At 38.4% G+C, this 21,641-nt stretch overlaps 1 protein-coding gene across 1 annotated transcript in view; it reads right to left on the bottom strand.

Annotated features, from left to right (window-relative positions):
- The window catches only part of LOC133418410 (kinesin-like protein KIF13B), a 96,374-nt gene that overhangs the window by 33,643 nt on the left and 41,090 nt on the right, over positions 1-21,641 (bottom strand). The window contains 12 exon segments of the mRNA XM_061707082.1: positions 2,513-2,645; positions 4,139-4,296; positions 5,250-5,423; positions 6,413-6,541; positions 7,689-7,838; positions 8,506-8,652; positions 10,921-11,083; positions 12,607-12,796; positions 14,745-14,935; positions 16,710-16,796; positions 19,439-19,569; positions 20,339-20,473. Coding sequence (XP_061563066.1) covers positions 2,513-2,645; positions 4,139-4,296; positions 5,250-5,423; positions 6,413-6,541; positions 7,689-7,838; positions 8,506-8,652; positions 10,921-11,083; positions 12,607-12,796; positions 14,745-14,935; positions 16,710-16,796; positions 19,439-19,569; positions 20,339-20,473 — 1,788 coding nt within the window.

The following is a 21,641-nucleotide window of genomic DNA, read 5'->3' as shown; positions in this document are numbered from 1 at the left end:
CTTTATAAATCATTAGGACAGGTGGCGCCGCCAGGATTCAATTTCGTAATAGGCACAGAAACAGTCCGTCCACTGCTCTATTTCAGAGTCTCACTCGGCCTGAATATTACACTATCCATTAGGGAGAGGATAGGTTGGTTGGCTATTCAGTGTTCAATAAGTATTTCAAAGATCTTTTTTCCTCAAACAAAACTTTGCAGTGACAAATTGGATAAAGTGCGCACGGCGCACTACACATGGTGACATTATTATGCGCACCTCCACACAGATGCAAACATAAACATTATGGTGTCAGCGCATCAGAAACACAGATGAAAACACAACTAAACATTAAAGGTGATGGCGCACCCAGAAACGAATGAAAACACGTCTAAACAGGTGACGGCGCAACAGAAACCCAGATGAAAATGCAGCTAAAAACATTAAGGTGACGGCGCACCATAAAATACATACAAAAACACCATAAAACTCAGATAGACTAACCGACCACACGTTTCAACTAGCAGATAGCCGATGCTACAATAAAAACCCCAGCCAGATCTGGCGTCATTAAATTAAATAAAGATGTTCTTGCCTATTTGACGCGAAGTCTGCGCCTCCCGTTTCGTCAAAGTCCCGGGCCAGTCCCCTCAGCCTCTGGTCTGTCATCAAACGATGGACCCAGCACGTACCAAAAATAAAACCTTCAAAAAAAGGGTATGCACAGTGCGTACAGGATTCCGGCTGCTGCGCCGCTGCATTATATACAGTTTAATGCACTGGTAATATGCGCACGACTTGATCTTTTTTTTTTTTTTTTTTTAACTTTTTTGTAGGTGCGCCGTCGCCTTAATGTTTTTAGCTGCATTTTCATCTGGGTTTCTGTTGCGCCGCCACCTGTTTAGACGTGTTTTCATTCGTTTCTGGGTGCGCCATCACCTTTAATGTTTAGTTGTGTTTTCATCTGTGTTTCTGATGCGCTGACACCATGTTTGCATCTGTGTGGAGGTGCGCATAATAATGTCACCATGTGTAGTGCGCCGTGCGTTTATCCAATTTGTCACTGCAAAGTTTTGTTTGAGGAAAAAAGATCTTTGAAATACTTATTGAACACTGAATAGCCAACCAACCTATCCTCTCCCTAATGGATAGTGTAATATTCAGGCCGAGTGAGACTCTGAAATAGAGCAGTGGACGGACTGTTTCTGTGCCTATTACGAAATTGAATCCTGGCGGCGCCACCTGTCCTAATGATTTATAAAGCATAGGACAGCGGTGGATGCTAATAATCTCCAAAATTATTGATATTGGAATACGTTTTATCACATAATAGCTTAAAGTGAACAGCTGCTGACAAAAACACGAGCTCTTGACAGCAAACGCTCTCCTCCTCTGTTTGCATTGAGACGCAGTTGCTGGGATTTTGTCCCACTCTCGCCTCATCCCGTCTTTTTTGGTCTTCATTTGGCTCGTTCTGGGATATGTTTTCAGTGTTGTCTTCCTCATTGACCTTGTGCTCGGGTTCAAATTGAAATGGCTGAACAGATGACATGTTTATCCTCTGGATTATCTCGTTGAACAGTCACAATAGTGTACGGGGGCCAGCAGGTGCAACCGTGTGACGTCACTACCCAGAATGCATTGCGGTGTAAACAACAATGGCGACCTACGAGTTAAATTATATTTTCAAATTTTATAAAAACGAAGACATCAAAAAGGTTTTTTATATCACATTGTTATAATTGATACCAACATCTATCTTTTAAGACCTACATGTCTTAATACGCAGGGTTCCCTTTAAGAAAACTCAAATATCCTATCTCAAAAAATTTGAATATTCTGGGAATCTTAATCTTAAACTGTAAGCCATAATCAGCAATATTAAAATAATAAAAGGCTTGCAATATTTCAGTTGATTTGTAATGAATCCAGAATGTATGACATTTTAGTTTTTTTTTTAATTGCATTACTGAAAATAAAGAACTTTATAACAATATTCTAATTTTCTGAGACAGTCCTGTATATGGCAGTGCCTCTCAGGTGGTACCGGCTCTCTCTGTGTCTACGGGCCGGTGCGGGTCCCGGGTCTAGGGGCCGGGTCCGGTTTGACTTGGCTTAGTGTTATTTAAAATGTTTTTTGAGCTGTTGCCTGAATTATATGACTGTAAAATAACTAGTGAAATAATAACTTCACAATAATTATTGTGAAATAACTAAGAAATAAATAACTCAAACAGGCCTTTCAATATCCATTTAAAGTGCAAAAAAGAAAGAAATTGCAACAGTTCATGCAGTAAACAAATTATTTTAGCTTATCTAATTTATTCTGTCACCACGCACACATATTGCCATGAAGCACCTGGCATTTTTCAGAAGTGTCATGACAAACTGTGTGTCCGACTACTGGGATTAAAGTTCACCTGGAGAAAATGATGAGGAAAAAAAAAAAAAAAAAAAAAAAAACCAAAAAAAAAAATCGATCTTTAGACATCGATTTAGAATCGGAAAATCGATTTTTTCAACACAGGCCTACCTGTCTGAGCTGGAAGACACCTCCGGTCCGGACGTCCCGTGCAGGAAGAACCTCCACGGGGGCGAAGTCTCCCGCCTCGCTCAGCTCCATCACCTGCACCCACAGCTCCAGGCGCCGCGTCACCTCGCTCCACCTGCAACGAGGCCCGGGTTAGCTGATGCTGCTGCTGGTTCTTGTTCTGCTGCCGGGACCGTGACCAGGCCGGGTTTATAGTTTATAGTTTATAGTTGTATTTGGATCCCCATTAGCTGCAGCAAAACTGCAGCTATTCTTCCACATAATATACAATACATGACAAAAAGAAAAGAAACGTAGAAAACAAAAACGTAAAAAAAAGAAATTCTACTACAAAATATGCTTTAGATTTCTGTTAAATAAGACCAGTGCTCCTTCTGACACTCACATTAAAGTTACAGTCATTCCGAAACATTTAGATGTAATTCATTACAATACAAAATCATACCTTCTTTAAATAGCATCAACCATTTCAAACAATGCATAGTCATCGACAATGCGTTTAAGTTATAATCACTTATCATAACTTGAACCCATGACCATTTTTAGTAAACCAATAGCCATTTAATAATAATTAAATACGTTTTATGTGTATTTATTTAAGAGATGTTTCTTTACTATACTATTCTTTTATGCTATTAGTTCGCTCAAAGTGTTTGGGAAGTAAGCTCCATTCATACACTGTACATCACCGTTCTCTTACTATAGTTTGTCTTTGTTTTTGGCAGCTTGTCTCGTGCTATAGCTATGATTTTCTGAACTGTAACATAGTTTTCTGTGTAGAACTTGCAGGGTTTTGGATATGGATACATTTCTTATAAATATTAATAACGATGTTGTGATGTGAGCCAATTACCATACAGTTGGTTTTAGATACATTTAAAACAAGTTTTGTTGTTGTTCACCCAGTCCACAACTGCTTTTAAATCTTATTTTAAAACTGAATTTAACTCATCTGTAGTGAGTGCAGAGGTATATACCGTATTGGCCTGAATATAAGACGGCGTTTTTTGCATTGAAATAAGACAAAAGTGGGGGTCGTCTTACATTCGGGGTCTAGACATTATACCCATTCACAACGCTAGATGGCACCAGATATCTTTAAAGCGAATGCTGAACTTAACTCCCCAGGCCAAAGCAAACCCCTCTCACAAAGAAAAAAAAAAAAAATAGTATAAGAAAGAAAAGAGAAGAAAATAAGAGAAGAGATAACAGAAAGTGGAGAAACGTAGCGACAATCTGGAGAAAAGTGGGTGGAAGTTCGGCAGGTAAACCGGCAGCTGAGGAGAAATTATGATGCAAACTTCAAGATAATGATTTCAAATAGTAAAAATAACATGCTTTTTCTCTCAAATATATTGTTATAATCATTTGTTTCAGATGTACTGTAATTATTTTCTGTATAAAAATTGAATTTGGTGTTCAAAAAGTATTTCTTCCAACTTGAGTCTTGAAAAAGAGGGGGTCGTCTTATAATCGGGGTCGTCTTATATTCAGGACAATACGGTAAGGTTGAGTCATCAGCATACATTCCTATGTTTGTGTTTTTCAGAACAAGTGGTGAGTCATTGGTAAAAATAGTGTACAATAACGGTCCCAAACAAGTCGGACCTCTCCCTGAGGGACCGGGTCTTGGCCTGGATCACCCCCAGGTCCCACAGCGCCAGGTTCCTGCGGTGGTTGGCCTGCTTGTGTCCGTACACCTCGATGGCGATGGAGCCGTCCGCCAGGAACTCCACCAGGTCCTCCGACACCGGCACCGAGAACTCCTGTGGAGACAGAACCAGAGGGTTCAGGTCCGGCCCCCCACTCCCGGGTTCCTGGTTCCTGATGGGCAGGGCCAGTTCTAGAAAATGATGACTAGGGGTGCATCTCAGATCAGAGGGGGTGCACATGCCTGGCACGTTATTCAACACTAAATTATGCAACAGAAAATAAAACATAGCAACACAAATAAATATAACCATAAATATACAGGACTGTCTATGAAAATTAGAATATTGTGATAAAGTCCTTTATTTTCTGTAATGCAAAAATGTCATACATTCTGGATTCATTAAAAATCAACTGAAATATTTTATTATTTTAATATTGCTGATCATGGCTTACAGCTTAAGAAAACTCAAATAATATATCTCAAAAAATTAGAATATTCTGGGAATCTTAATCTTAAACTGTAAGCCATAATCAGCAATATTAAAATAATAAAAGGATTGCAATATTTCAGTTGATTTGTAATGAATCCAGAATGTATGACATTTAGTTTTTTTTTTTAAATTGCATTACAGAAAAATAAAGGACTTTATCACAATATTCTAATTTTCTGAGACAGTCCTGTAAACTTGCTTGCGTCGTTGTGCTTGAACCACTTCCGAATATCCATCGTTACTTTGTTAACGGTGCAGCAGAGAGCAGGAGCTGGTGCAGGAAACTGCACCAAGCAGATGAGTGACGGACACTGGCTGATTTATGGTTCCGCATTGCACCAACGCAGAGCTTACGGCATAAGATACGCGGGGACGCGAACGTACGGTGCGCGTCGCCGCGTACCCTACACCGTAGGCTACGCCGTCGATTTAACGTGGAACCATAAATCAGGCTTGACGCGGGCGTATTTGTCAGTTTTCTTTTCATTTTTTCAACTGAGCATGCAAACACATAAACTGAGGGTGCAATGCTGATGCACCCTCGTAGAACCGGGCCTGCGGACGGGGAGTCCCACCTTGGGGCTGTCGAACACCACCGTGCACTGCGGGTCCTTGGAGGCGGACGAGGAGCTGGTCGGCGCCACCTCCGGCGCCGTGAACAGCGGGTCCTCCTGCCCCCAGAAGTGGTAGTTGCAGAAGACGAAGTTGGACAGGTGGCGGGGGAGACCGGTGGCCTGGAGGATCTTCACCTGAGGGGGGGGACGGTTTAAAGTTCAGGATCCTGCAGGACCGTCCAAACACAGGTCTACAAGTTTGACCCGGTTAAATTTAATACTTTTTAAAACCATTTTCAAACTAAATTTAAGACCAAAAAGATGAGAAGGAAGGAAGGAAGGAAGGAAGGAAGGGAGAAAAGAGGAAGGGAAGAAGGAAGGAAGGAAAGAAGGAGGGAGAAAAGAAGGAAGGAAGGAAGGAAGGAAGGAAGGAAGGAAGAAGGAAGGAAGGAAGGAAGGAAGGAAGGAAGGAAACAAGGAAAGAAGAAAAGAGGAAGGAAGGAAGGAAAGAAGGAAGGAAAGAAAGAAGGAAGGAAAGAAGGAAGGAAAGAAAGAAGGAAGGAAGGAAGGAAGGAAGGAAGGAAGGAAGGAAGGAAGGAAGGAAGGAAGAAAAGAGGAAGGGAATAAGGAAGGAAGGAAAGAAGGAAGGGAGAAAAGAAGGAAGGAAGGAAGGAAGGAAGGAAGGAAGGAAGGAAGGAAGGAAGGAGAGAGCAGGAGGAAAGAAGGAAGGAAGGAAGGAAGGAAGGGAACAAGGAAAGAAGGAAGGAAGGAAGAAAAGAGGAAGGAAGGGAGGAAAGAAGGAAGGAAGGAAGGAAGGAGAGAGCAGGAGGAAAGAAGGAAGGAAGGAAGGAAGGAAGGAAGGAAAGAAGGAAGGAAGGAAGGAAGGAAGGAAGGAAGAAAGAAAGAAAGAAAGAAAGAAAGAAAGAAAGAAAGAAAGAAAGAAAGAAAGAAAGAAAGAAAGAAAGAAAGAAAGAAAGAAAGAAAGAAGAATTAGGTCATTTGACCCCAAAGACAGTACAAGGGTTAAAGACATTTAAAGGCCTTTTTAAGACTTTTTAAGGACAGCGTCCTCCCTGAAACATCCAGGACGGGTTTCAGCTGCTCGCTCTGCCAGACGTTTCCCAGGGAGTCGTCCCGGGCCTGACCCGGTTCAGAAGTTCCGAACAAGAGTCTCCGTGTCTCACCACACAGTCCAGCTTCTTCTCCTGAGCATCTTCATCGGTGCTGCTCAGCTGAGCATCGGGGCGGCCCGAGGCGTCGTCCTCCGAGCTCTCCGTCCCTCGCCACAGCTCCACGTGCAGACGACCCGCCACCTGACACACACAATTATATTTATTTATTAATAATAATACTACAGGAATAATACAATAAATAATATAGGAATAATAAAATAAATCATATTTAATAATAATACAAGAATGATAAAATAAATGTTATTACATATTTTATTATTCCTGTAGTATTATAATAATAATAATAATAATAATAATAATAATAATTAAAAAAAATAATAATAATAATAAAGGAATAATACAATAAATATTTAATAATACTACAAGAATAATAAAATAAATATGTATTAATAATAGAGGAATAATAAAAATAATATATATTTATTATTATTATTAATAATAATAATAATAATAATAATAATAATAATAATAATAATAATAATAATAAAGGAATAATGCAATAAATATTTAATACTACAATAATATAATAATAAAAAATATTTATTAATAATACTAGAGGAATAATACAAATAATATATATTTATTATTATTATTCATAATAATAATAATAAAAGGAATAATACAATAAATATTTAATAATACTACAATAATAATAAAATAAATATGTATTAATAATACTAGAGGAATAACACAAATATATGTATTATTATTATTATTAATAATAATAATAATAATAATAATAATAATAATAATAATAATAATAATAATAATAATAATAATAAAGGAATGGGACGAGGGGTCATGTGCAGCGATGTTGTGAGGGCGTGTTTTATTTTTTTATTTATTGAAACTAATAATTGATAAGATTTTATTCTGTTCCAGATTGGAGGAAAATTTAAAGTTTTGACAAAAGGACCAACATAATATTTTACCTGCAACGTCCCGATCTGATCTGACTGATCATGTGACGTCAGACAATCAGGAGGAAATAATCTATAAACCTTTTCTTTTTCTTCCAAAAAGCAACTTTTTTCAGGCGTCATTGAAGACTTTTGTAAACTTTTTAAATTCTAACTTGTTCGGTTTCCAATCTTCTCAGCGAGCAGTAGGTGCTGCTGCAGGCCACACACACACACACACACACACACACACACACACACACACACACACACACACACACACACACACACACACACACACACACACACACACACACACACACTTGACTCAACATAAATACGACCCCCCGACCCCCGACCGCTCCTACCTCCCCCTTCTGGTTGATGATGGGAACTGCGTACTGCAGTTTGACGTCGTGGAACAGGCAGGCGAGGAAGACGTTGGCCACGCCGATCAGGCTGTGGTTCTCCTGCTCGTCGAAGAACGGGTCGGTGTGCTTGAAATGCGACCGCATCGCCTTCGCTCAGAGAGGACAGAGAACAGGGTGTCCACAGGTTTGACCGGGGTGAATTCAAGACTTTTTAAAACCATTTTCAAACTAAATTTTAGACCAAAAAGACAAGTTACTAAGAAATCTAGCGCTGAGGTCGAGGTTGCCAGATCTGGCTGACAGGTTTCAGCCCAAACGGGATGTAAAAAACCCACCGAAATAATGAAAAACCAGTTCAAATCATACTTTCTATGTTAAAAACCATAAATTATTAAATGCGGAATAAATTTCAAGTCATAAGCAAATGAAGCCAAAAAAGTTCAGGCTCCAAACAAAGACTACAATTAAATTGAATAGATTAAAGCAAATCAAATATCAGTGAGTTTATTGTGTAAGTTTCTACTTTTCTCTGCCATAATGGAAACTTTTTTGTTCATAATTTCTCCTGAATATTTTGCAAAAACCAGAAAAAGCAGCCCACATTTTATCAACCCGCCCAGTCCTGTATTTTTCAGCCCAATTGGGAGGAAACCCACCCAACCTGGCAACACTGATTTAGAACATCGGCAGGAGATTCTCCTCAAAACGATGAAATAAACTTTAAATGAAGACCCTTGGATTGAGATTTAAGACAAATTAAGACATTTAAAAGGCCTTTAAAGACTTTTTAAGGACCACTGCTCGCTCCACTCACCGGATTGTCCTCGTCGAAGTCCTTCCACTCCTGGTACAGCTCCCTCATGTCCACCAGCCGGTTCTCCATCTTCTCCAAGGCCCAGATCTGCTTCCCCTTCCCCTTCCGACGGACCTGGATGGCGGGTTCGCTCAGAACCACGTCCCGCTGAGGCGGCGGCGAGACGAACGGGAGACAAGGGGAAATCTCAGGTTAGAGGAAATACTGGCTGTTCTTCTCATTAACCCTTTCTGACCTGAAGTTCCATAGAACAAGTTCGCCTCAGCATTAGTGATGGGCGGTATGGACTAAAAAATGTGTCACGATAATTTCTGGCATTTATCCGATAACGATAAAAATGACGATAAAAAAAATACCAATTTTATCCTTTTTTCTTTCTTTCAGGCTCATGTCCTTCCTTCCTTCCTTCCTTCCTTCCTTCCTTCCTTCCTTCCTTCCTTCCTTCCTTCCTTCCTTCCTTCCTTCCTTCTCTTCCTTCCTTCCTTCCTTCCTTCCTTCCTTCCTTCCTTCCTTCCTTCCTTCCTTCCTTCCTTCCTTCCTTCCTTCCTTCCTTCCTTCCTTCCTTCCTTCCTTCCTTCCTTCCTTCCTTCCTTCCTTCCTTCCTTCCTTCCTTCCTTCCTTCCTTCCTTCCATCCTTCTTCCTTCCTTCCTCCTTCACGTTGTGCGTGGATTTAACACAGAACCATAAATCAGCTTTACACAAAAACGTCATCAACGGAATTTATCATTTTTACCGCGAGATGATAAATTCTTACCGTGGGGAATTTTTTGACGGTAAATCGTGGAACGGTAAAATATCGCCCATTCCTACTCAGCATATGTTTACATGTCTTGTGTCATGTGTAACATGCATGCTATACTGTCATTTCATGGAGTATTTTTATTTGCTATGCATCAAAACAACCCATATAAGCCAATCTTTAACAATCTGGATGTTACAAGTCCAGACTAACTAAATAAATTGCTAAAAAGTTATAAATTACTACCAAAAAAATGTAAATAGTTTTTTAATTTTACACATATTTTTCTAAATACAGAAATCCCACAGCTAGAAAAAGTAACACAGAAGCCTTTCAGACCACAGTAAATGTATTATTTAGTTTTTGAGATATATCATTTTATGTATCGCGTTTAGATATCGCATCTTCATCCAGCACTGAAATCAGCTCCAAAACTTGAGTGTGTAGTGCGTGTTTAGTGTGTGTGTCGCTGAGTAATCTTTCATGAAAATCTCTGTTAAAAAATATGAGCAAGAGCACAATTCAAACAGACTAGTTTCCTGGTACTAAACTAACCTGGACAAACTGGACCAAGACCATACAGGAAGTGTCGTGAAGAAAAATCCAACCTGATGACACGCTGACAACGTGATGATGTACGGGTCGACGTAGGACGAGCTGTAATATAGCTATAAATAACCCGCAATGTCAATTAGGCCTGTGTTGAAAAATCGATTTCCCAATTCTAAATCGATTCTCATATTAATTCCTAAAAATCGATTCATATGTCTAAAGATCGATGTTTTTTTCTTTTTATTTATTTATGTATTTTTTTTTTTCATCATTACTTTACAACTTTTGGTTATTTTTTTGTTTATCCCCAAAAAAAGGAATGTTTTGTTGGACACGAAAATAACTGTGCCATGTTTTTGCCTTTAATATGTTTAAAGGTATGAAAACATTAAAGTGTTAGGTTATAATTGCATACATTGTCTATATTTCATTACTTTATATACTGTCTTGGGATTACATTTGCAAAAAATGCTAAAAACCAAATGCTTAAAAATTAAAAACCAAAATAGACCGAAAATGGAACAAATAAAAACGGAATGTGGGAAAAATAAAACCGATTTCATCCGTCTCTGTTTCCTCCCTGGATCTGTTTGGTAATTCTGACCCACATGATGTTTCTGAAAGCAGTTCTATCAGCATTCTGGGAGCTGATTGGTCCTTACAGCATCATTAGCTGCAATACTTGCTGTTGAATCTCAATATAATACTAGTAGTAATATGTTGCATAACTAGAGTCATATAATTCATGCAACAGCTCAAAAAACTGTTATAATAACACTAACCCAAATCAATATCGGAATCGAATCGAATCAAATCTTGATAATCGATTCTGAATCTTAAGAATCGGAATCAAATCGATTCTTGACATTTGAATCGATCCCCAGCCCTAATGTCAATTATTTCCGTAATTTTACTGGATTATTATGGGACTTTTCCAAAGATTTAATGGATTAAAACTCTGGGACACTAAATGCAGGATATGGAAGTGAAACTCTCCCTGTTTAACATGCAGAAATAATTATTTGGTTGTAATTGTACGTTTTGAAAATCAATATGCGCTGGTGCTCCAGCCGGTCTTAAAGAGTTAACTGTCTGATTTTATCCCCGGGTCTCAGCTGACTACCTTCCGGTTGGCGTCCAGGTTGGCTGCCGGGATCTGCAGCGTCACCAGGTACTCCGTCCTCTTGTGCAGCTCCTCGGCGATGAAACTCGCCTCCTCGGCCAGCAGCTTCGCCCGCATGATCTGCTCCCGGAGACGCCGCAGGCCGCGGGTCATCATGGCCTCCCTGCAGCATCAGAACAAACCCGGTCAGGCCGGTTCTGCTGCACCCGGGGGGGCAGGAGACGGAGGTCCTACTAGTCCACGGGCCAGACCAGATATCAGCACCACTCAAAGTCACAAAACCTGCTTATAATTTTTGAAAAGATCCATGTCTATAGATGATATTTTGGTATGATAACCTTCCTGAGCGGCATCTGGATCATCCTGTATCTGCAGATAAAGACCAGTTTGTGACATTAGTGGCTGTTATAGTTTCATAGGAGCCTAAAGATGCTCTTCTAGTTTAAGGCTCACAATGACCTGTAACAGTGATATAGTATTGGTATATTATACATTTCCTGAATCCTTATGCTCCTATGAGTATTCCAGTTTTTGTATTTTGTGTCTCTGTTGTTCCTAGATGACACAGGGCTAAAAGATAGTATATCATTTAGGCAGAAATTGTGTAAAAATGTGTGTTGTTTATAGTTTAAAGAGCTGCAGTGACCTCTATGTTGGTCACAGGGGCGAAAATCCCGTTTCATAGTTGGGGGGGACAATAAACAGTAAAATTTTAGAGAATAAATCCAGGGAGGGACAAGGAATAAAAGTTTTAGCCTTCCTTTAATCCAGCATTTTGACATTTTCAACTCTATCTCGCAAACAGGCAGAAGACCTTTCTTAGAGCAATACAAAACAATGGTATTAGGTGGAAGGTGGCAATAATACAGCACATTTGACATAATACACTTCAAAAACCCAAAATCTTAACAAGAATATTTGTCTTATTTCTAGTTAAAATGTCTCATTTTTAGTTCAAAAAAATCTCATTACACTTAAAACAAGACTCATCACTGGAAAAAAAAAAAACAACAATTTTCACCTGTTTCAAGTAGATTTTCACTTGAAATAAGTAGAAAAATCTGCCAGTGGAACAAGATGGTTTTGCTTATAAGATAAATCTTGCTCCACTGGCAGATTTTCCTACTTATTTCAAGTGAAAATTTACTTGAAACAGGTGAAAATTGTCAAATAAGTTATTTTTCTGGTGATGACTCTTGTTTTAAGTGTAATGGGATTTTACTGTTTATTATTATTTTCGATTTCGGTTTCGGCCACAAATTTTCATTTTGGTGCATCACTACTAAATACTACTGCATTATTCCAAAATTATTAATTCTGTCTCAAATTATTCTAGGGGGGGACAGCTTTACTAATGGGGGGGACTTGTCCCCCCTGTCCCCCCTGGGATTTTCGCCCCTGGTTGGTCAGAAAGATTCACATCTTGGCTTGAATGAATGCTTAGAAGGTCCCCTTTAAAATGATACCAAAGACAATATTGTGAAACATTGACAGATATCCTGTCTAAACCAGGATATGCAGCAGCATCTAAAATATAATTTTCTGAACTTCATGAGCTGATAACCTTCCTGAGTGGCAGCTGGATCAGTTATCATACCAAAATATCATCTATAGACATGGATCTTTTCAAAAATCACAAGTAAGTTTGGTCACCTTGAGTGGTTCTGGCCCCTGGACTACACCCACCTGTCCTCGCTCCAGCGGCGCACCCGTTTGGGTACGCCGGGCGAGCCGGCTGCGCCCGCCTGCTCGGGGCCGAGGCGGCGGCGCAGCTGCTGCAGCTCCGTCTCGTACATCAGCCGCTGGCGCTCCAGGGCGCAGCGCTTCTCCTCCTCGTGCTGCCGCTCCAGCGTCTGCAGCACGGCCTGCAGCGGGTCTGCGGGGGAACCGGAGAACCGCGGCGGCGGGTTTTAGTTAGTGATGCACCGAAATGGAAATTTGTGGCCGAAACCAAAACTAATAATAAACACTTGGCCGAATACCGAATAACACCGAAGAATGATTCTTTGCAGTTTTTCATTTATTTTGCCAATTTTTTCACCATTGCATAAATCAAATACAGGACTGTCTCAGAAAATTAGAATATTGTGATTTTCTGTAATGCAATTACAAAAACAAAAATGTCATACATTCTGGATTCATTACAAATCAACTGAAATATTGCAAGCCTTTTATTATTTTAATATTGCTGATCATGGCTTACAGCTTAAAACAACTAAAATATCCTATCTCCAAAAATTTGAATATTCTGGGAATCTTAAACTGTAAACCATAATCAGCAATATTAAAATAATAAAAGGCTTGCAATATTTCAGTTGATTTGTAATGAATCCCGAATGTATGCCATTTTTTTTTTTTTTTTTTTTTTTTTTTTTTTATAAATTGCATTACAGAAAATAAATAACTTTATCACAATATTCTAATTTTCTGGGACAGTCCTGTAAATGTGCAGTAAAATACCCACCAGTCACAATTTGTCTTACTGTACTTATTGTATTTTTTCCTCATAATCCTTTTTCATTTTCTCCCGTTCAAATCCAGTTAATCGGGTTGCGGTGGGGCTGATTTCCGCAATTTGAAGTCTTGTATAGTAATTGTAAAAATCTGGGTTATTTTCTTGGAGGATCTCGTCATATCAGACAGTGAGGGTTCTCCACCGCATCGGTAGTACGGGCCCTTTCCTCTGCTGTGCGTCCCGTCACCGTCTCCATCACCAAGCGGTTTCCCAAATCCAACTCAGCCTGGATCATTTCTCGTGTCCTCTGCTCTTTCCCCACATCCAAGTAATGATCTGACATTAGGGATGGGCGATAAGGACTAAAAAATGTATCACGATAATTTCTGGCATTTATCCCGATAACGATAAAAATGATGATAAAAAAATACCAATTCAACTCCATCTTTGTAATTATAAATCTATCACGCTCTCAGATCCGCCATGTTTGTTACACAAAAACCTCATCAACAGGATTTTATCTATCTTTCTTTCTTTCTTTCTTTCTTTCTTTCTTTCTTTCTTTCTTTCTTTCTTTCTTTCTGGCTCATTTCTTTCTTTCTTTCTGGCTCATTTCTTTCTTTCTTTCTTTCTTTCTTTCTTTCTTTCTGGCTCATTTCTTTCTTTCTTTCTTTCTTTCTTTCTTTCTTTCTTTCTTTCTTTCTTTCTTTCTTTCTTTCTTTCTTTCTTTCTTTCTTTCTTTCTTTCTTTCTTTCTTTCTTTCTTTCTTTCTTTCTTTCTTTCTTTCTTTCTTTCTTTCTTTCTGGCTCATATCCTTCCTTCCTTCCTTCCTTCCTTCCTTCCTTCCTTCCTTCCTTCCTTCCTTCCTTCCTTCCTTCCTTCCTTCCTTCCTTCCTTCCTTCCTTCCTTCCTTCCTTCCTTCCTTCCTTCCTTCCTTCCTTCCTTCCTTCCTTCCTTCCTTCCTTCCTTCCTTCCTTCCTTCCTTCACGTTGTGCGTGGATTTAACACAGAACCATAAATCAGTTTTACACAAAAACATCATCAACGGGAATTTATCGTTTTTACCGTGAGATACAAATTCTTGCCGTGGGGAATTTTTTGACGGTTTATCGTGAACGGTAAAATATCGCCCGTTCCTATCTGACATGCTGACATGTTTGCAGCATTTAACACCGCTCGCCCCTCACTCCACGCTGTTCGCTGTTTGATTGCGTCATCTAACACGCCGTTATTAATTGTTCGGTTTTTTCCCCACTTATTCCACCGAACACCAAAGTTTTTTTGCTATTTTCGGCCGAACAATTTCGGTGACCGAACATTCGGTGCATCACTAGTTTTAGTGCGAGGAGGTGACCGGATCATCACCCACCGTTGGTGCCCATGCCCTTCATCATGACCTCGGCCTGGGCGAACTCGTAGCCGAAGCTCAGCTCGCTGGACACGTCGCTGGACGCGTCCAGGTCCACCTCCAGCTGGTCGCTGCTCACGTACGTCCTCATGGCGGCGCCGCCGTCCTCGTCCTCAACGCCTGCGTGGACCAGGTGCCGGGGCAGGTTGATCCTGTGTGTGCATCACAGGAGACGGGTGAGGGAGAGGAAGAGGCAAGGGTCCAACCACAACACCTTTTCCTTTTGAAGGTTTTCATCCCAGAAGCAGTTTGCAATTATGCAATTATGACTAAATATCGTCGTCAACAAACCTTTATCACCTGAGGAAAACGAGACGAGACGCAACGAAAATGCTGGTCATGTGATGATAACGATAATTAAATATATAATGCAATATCGTAGAGGAATAAAAACCAGACTAAAATGTAGATTACAAAATAAAAACTCTGCTAAAATGCGTCTTCATTTTCGTTGACCAAAACGAGACGAAATGTTCTAACAAAGATCATTAATGTCCATGTTTTCAGTAGTTTCTCTGGTTTAATGTCCATGTTTTCAGTAGTTTCTCTGGTTTAATGTCCATGTTTTCAGTAGTTTCTCTGGTTTAATGTCCATGTTTTCAGTAGTTTCTCTGGTTTAATGTCCATGTTTTCAGTAGTTTCTCTGGTTTAATGTCCATGTTTTCAGTAGTTTCTCTGGTTTAATGTCCATGTTTTCAGTAGTTTCTCTGGTTTAATGTCCATGTTTTCAGTAGTTTCTCTGGTTTAGTTCTGCTGGGTGACGTTAGTCCTCAATCCCAGTCGCTGCAGCAGGAATCAGATCCAGAATCAGCTGCAGAGTTAGAGGCTGATGCCGTTAACGCAGAGCTCTAGTTAACGTCAATTAAAAACAAAGTTACAGAGAGAAACACGGGGATCTGCTCTGGGGCTGGAGAAGAAGAAGAAGAACCATCTTTGGATACACTTTCCTACATAGACGTAGAAAAGAAAACCCAATGTGTCGTCGAAAAAGAAAAAGACGGGGAGAAATGTGGAAAAATAAAAATGTTGTAAACTCAAATTAGTCTTCTGTATCTGGAATGAATGTATTCTTGAGTCTATAAGGTAACAATAATATAGTAATAAGATAACCTTGTTTGAATTGTAAAATGGGTTTGGCTAAATACAATCTTTGACTAAAACGAGACTAAAATGGTCCTAGCCTAAAATACTGACTAAAATAAGACTAAATGCTCAGACTTTTAGTCGACTGAAACTTGACTAAAAGGAGAATGAACGTGACTAAAACTAATAAAAACTAAAATGATAGCTCGACCCAAAGACTAGACCAGGGGTCGGCAACCCGCGGCTCTAGAGCTCTTTAGCGCCGCCCTAGTGGCTCCTGGAGCTTTTTCAAAAATGTTTGACCTTTTTTTTCCTTTTCTTTTTTTCTTCTTTTTTTCTCTTCTTTTCTTCCTTTTTTTCTTTTTTTTTCCTTTTTTTTTCTTTTTCTTCCTTTTTCCTTTCCTTTTTAATCTTGATATTTCGACTTTTTTCTCGAAATTTTGACTTTTTTCTCGACATTTCAACTTTTTTCTGAACATTTCAACTTTTTTCTCGACATTTTGACTTTTTTCCTAAAGATTGTACTTCAACATTAATCTTGACATTTCGACTTTTTTCTCAACATTTCGACTTTTTTTCTCGACATTTCGACTTTTTTCTCGAAGTGCATAATGAAAAATAATCTTCCCCCAGTTATAACTAATATAGAAACATGCAACATGTGTTGCCTTCATTCTAAGGCTTATACAAGACTTTTCATTTTTTGCAGCTCCAGACATATTTGTTTTTTGTGTTTTTGGTCCAATATGTCTCTTTCAACATTTTGGGTTGCCGACCCCTGGACTAGACTAAAACTAGAATTGAAACAGGCTGACAGAAACAACACTAGAAGCAGTGACGGACCTGAAGAAGTGGTTGTTCCCCCACAGGATTCTGTCTCCGTGATGGAGCGGCACTGGACTGGTGACGGCGGCGCCGTTTACACAAGTTCTACAAGGAGAAAAATGTCATTTTACACAAAAAGAACAAATAATCAATCATTGGTTCAAGTCTCATTACTACAAACCAGACAGCTGTGCAGCAATACCGCTGCTGGCCACATGGGGGCGGCGTTTCACAATAAGGATTTAATAAGGTTCATTTTGTCCATGGCTTTACACTTTAACTTGCTGATTCTCTTTGTTGGACAAGAATATTTAGGTTTTTAAATACCTGACATGTTATTTAAAAACATAATTATACTTGTCCGACGAAAAGAATCAGCAAGATTCTGGCAAGTCTAACGGCACTTTATCCCACCTGAGACCGACTTCCTTGAGTCGTATGCCAGGGTTTTTTGTGATATGCTGCCACCATGTGGTCATTAAGTGGTATTACTACACAGAGTTGCTTTAATAAAACCACAATGAGGACCACAAAGTCAAGTAGACATTCAAAAAACAAATAGATAGATAGATAGATACATTTAAGACTTTTTAATACCATGTTCCTACAAAATTTAAGACCAAAAAGACTTTGAACCCAATGTCCAACCCAATGCCAACTAAGAAATCCAGCGCTGAGGTCAAAGTTGCCAGATCTGGTTGACAGGTTCCAGCCCGAATCCAACATTCTCTATGTTAAAACCATAACTTATTAAATGTGTAATACATTTCAAATCATAAGCAAATGAAGTTTCACAACACCACTAAATAGCCCAAATAAAGTTCAGGCTCCAAACAAAGACTACAATTAAATTGAGCAGATTAAAGCAAATATAATATCAGTGAGTTTATTGTGAAAGTTTCTACTTTTCTCTGCTATAATGGACACTTTTTTTTAAAATAATTTCTCCTAAATATTTAGTAAAAACCAGGAAAAGCAGCCCAGATTTGATCAACCCGCCCAATTGGGAGGAAACCTGCTCAACCTGGCAACCCTGACTGAGGCACAGATTTAGAACCTCGGCAGGAGATTCTCCTCCAAATGATTAAATAAACTTTTCCCTGATTAGAGGTAAAGCACAAGAATTCGAAGAAATATGGACACCTTTAATGGACTTTCTCAAGCAACAATAGAATATATATGTCTGTAGAACAAGTGTGACGATCTAAGTTTGTTTGTGAGACTATTGAGTGTGACATTTTTTCTTTTATTTTTCTTAGTTTTTTTTTTTTTTCATTTAATTTTAATTATTTTTTTTATTTTTTTTTTGTCTTGTTTTCTGTCTTGGTTTATTTGTGTCTGTATGGACACGGCAGGACCTGCTTACATTTTGTTGGACAATTAATATGATACTTGCTGATTGCTTTGTTTTTTTTGTACATTTATATCAAAATTTAATAAAAATATTGTTAAAAAAAAAATAAAATAAATAAACTTTTCCTTTTCAGAGTGTAAGAAAACTTTTTTTTTTTATTGTATTTTTATATTTTCAATCACAAAAAGAAAAAGAGGCGTATACCTTACATACATAGAACACAAAACCCCCACAAATCAACTTCCAAAAAAAAAAAAAAAAAATGAAGTCAGTCAAAGTCAATACACACCAAAACATATTTCATAGTGCTATAATCATTCCAAATATACTAACCAAAAAAATTCTACTCATTGCCCTTATTGAAAATACCACATAGTACTACCATATCTGTCATATCAATGACTCTGAAATAATAATTAAATAGTTAAATAGTATTCCTACCGTACTTCATGATGAAGGGGACTTTATAAAAAAAAAAAAAGTAGGAGACACTAATGTCATTATTTTCTTATCCTAAGTTGGGGCTGGTCCATTAAAGCAGTGGTCCCCAACCTTTTCTTAACCACGGCCCGATCTAAAGGTGTAGCTGATAAAAACTATATAAAATGATATAAAAATGATATAAAAATAAAATAAAATAAAAAAATCGGCACTAAAAACTGTGGTATTTTCACTATAGTAATAATAATAATAATAATAATAAATTATAATAAATAATAAAACATAATTTTCAAAAAAATAAAATGAAATAATGGAAATTGTAAATTGCCTTTAGTATGAGTATTTCTATAAATGTGTTTTTATGTTTGTTTTCTCATTAACGTTTTTTAAAGCCAGGCTTTTATTTTATTGTTATATATTAAGTAGACCGATATTTAGTACTTTTATTTTGAAGGCGTCTCGCCGAGACCTTGTAAACATCCGGAGCTTCGGACTTTAACGGTAAAAGTTTTAACGGCAGTAGAAAGTTGGTCTGAAAGACTAAACGAGTGTCTTGAATGCTAAAGTGGAGCCTAAGTGACACAAAAAGCACCTGCTGATAAGGATTTGTTTGATTTTATTCCTTTATAGCTCTTATGGTGTGTTTGCAGTGTATTTACATCCAAGGAATAAAAACATTGTGAACCATCAGTTTGAGAGTCAACCATCATCAGTCGGGGATGATACAGAAATTATTTATTCTTTCTGTGCCGCCCGTTACCGAATGACCCACGGCCCGGTACCGGCATGCATTAAAGAACCAAAATTATATCCAAACATATACCCTCAAAACACAACGAAAGCTTTTTAATGATGACTGGATACATTCCCTCTAAAATTAAGATTAAAAAATAAAGATCCTTGGATTGAGATTCAAGACTTTTTAAGACTTTTTAAGCGCCCTGTGACGTACCGAGCGCTGCGGTGAGGCGTGAGCACCACGCCGCTGTCGTCCGCCACGTCGATGACGCAGTGCTCCGCCTGGATGGCCATCCCACACAGCTGGATGTCCTGAGAGTCGGCCGAGCCCACGCGCGTGTGTTCCTGCACAGAAACACGTCACGTGACGAACAAGCGGACCGCCCTGATTCTGCCGGCGCTGGCGGTGCCCTGTACCTTGAGCACAGGTGTCAAGTAACAAAGTACAAATACTTACTTAAGTAGAAATGTTGGTTATCTATACTTCACTGGAGTAATTATTTTTCAGACGACTTTTTACTTTTACTCCTTACATTTTCACACAATTATCTGTACTTTTTACTCCTTACATTTTAAAAACAGCCTCGTTACTCTATTTCATTTGGGCCTTTAAATAAAAACTATCCAGTTAAATTGCTCCATCCGGATAGAGTGAATTTGGTTGTGGTTGTTTCAGATGTTCTTGTCCAGTTTTGTTCTTACATCCGTTCCCTCAGATTCCTGCAACTAAACTTGGATGTACATTCCAATAAAGGTTAGGATAAATGATAACATGCCTCTGAAGTTTGACTTTTTGCACCATTACAATACTTATAGGCAACTAGTCATCATATCTCCTGCTCTCTGAAACACATGTTAATGCTCAATAGTACACATATATGCTTCTTTAATATATTTGCATTATACTAAGATTCATTCATTTTCAATGGCTTTTGTCCTTAATGGTTTTTTTCCCCCCTTACATTACTTTTACTTTTATACTTTAAGTAGTTTTGCAACCACTACTTTTACTTGAGTAAAAAACTTGAGTTGATACTTCAACTTCTACAGGAGTATTTTTAAACTCTAGTATCTATACTTCTACCTGAGTAATGAATGTGAATACTTCTCGTACCTTGAGGTAGTAGACCAGCAGCTCGTTGAGGGCGGGGTCGGCGTTCAGGTTGACCAGGAAACACTTGTCGTCCACCACTCTGATGCCGGACGACTGGAGCGAGATGCCCAGGCTCTCCAGCTGTTTCTGGCGCTCCTGCAGGAACCAGACACCGCCGTCAAAATCCACAATCTTTGGGTCAAGCTATCATTTTAGTTTTTACTAGTTTTAATCACGTTCATTCTCCTTTTAGTCGTGTCAAGTTTCAGTCGACTAAAAGTCTGAGCATTTTAGTCTTATTTTAGTCAAAGATTGTATTTAGCAAAACCCATTTTATAATTCAAACAAGGTTATCTTATTATTATATTATTGTTACCTTATAGACTCAAGAATACATTCATCCCAGATACAGAAGACTCTAATTTGAGTTTGCAACTAGGAATGGGCGATATTTTACCGTTTACGATAAACCGTTGATGATGTTTTTGTGTAAAACTGATTTATGGTTCTGCGTTAAATCCACGCACAATGTACGGGAAGGAAGGAAGGAAGGAAGAAAGAAAGAAAGAAAGAAAGAAAGAAAGAAAGAAAGAAAGAAAGAAAGAAAGAAAGAAAGAAAGAAAGAAAGAAAGAAAGAAAGAAAGAAAGAAAGAAAGAAAGAAAGAAAGAAAGAAAGAAAGAAAGAAAGAAAGAAAGAAAGAAAGAAAGAAAGAAAGAAAGAAAGAAAGAAAGAAAGAAAGAAAGAAAGAAAGAAAGAAAGAAAGAAAGAAAGAAAGAAAGAAAGAAAGAAAGAAAGAAAGAAAGAAAGAAAGAAAGAAAGAAAGAAAGAAAGAAAGAAAGAAAGAAAGAAAGAAAAATTCCCATTGGTGTAGTTTAGTATTTAGTATCTTTTAGAGCAGTGATTTGGCTCCAAAGACTGAATGTGGAGATAGATTTATAGTTACAAAGATGGAGTTTAATTGGTATTTTTTCTATCGTCATTTTTATCGTTATCGGGATAAATGTCATAAATTATGGTAATATATTTTTTAGTCCATACCGCCCAGCCCTATTTGCAACATATTTATTTTTTTGCATTTCTCCCCGTCTTTTTCTTTTTCAACGACACGTTGGGTTTTCTTTTCCACGTCTATGTAGGAAAGTGTATCCAAAGATGGATCTTCTTTTTCTTCTCCAGCCCCAGAGCAGATCCCTGCGTTTCTCTATGGACCTTTGTTTTTAACTGACGTTAACTAGAGCTCTGCGTTAACGGCATCAGCCTCTAACTCTGCAGCTGATTCTGGATCTGATTCCTGCTGCAGCGACTGGGATTGAGGACTAACGT

This window comes from Cololabis saira, chromosome 18 (genome assembly GCF_033807715.1).
Source record: "Cololabis saira isolate AMF1-May2022 chromosome 18, fColSai1.1, whole genome shotgun sequence".
NCBI classification, from domain to species: domain Eukaryota; kingdom Metazoa; phylum Chordata; class Actinopteri; order Beloniformes; family Belonidae; genus Cololabis; species Cololabis saira.
This window is presented reverse-complemented; position numbering and strand designations above follow the sequence as displayed.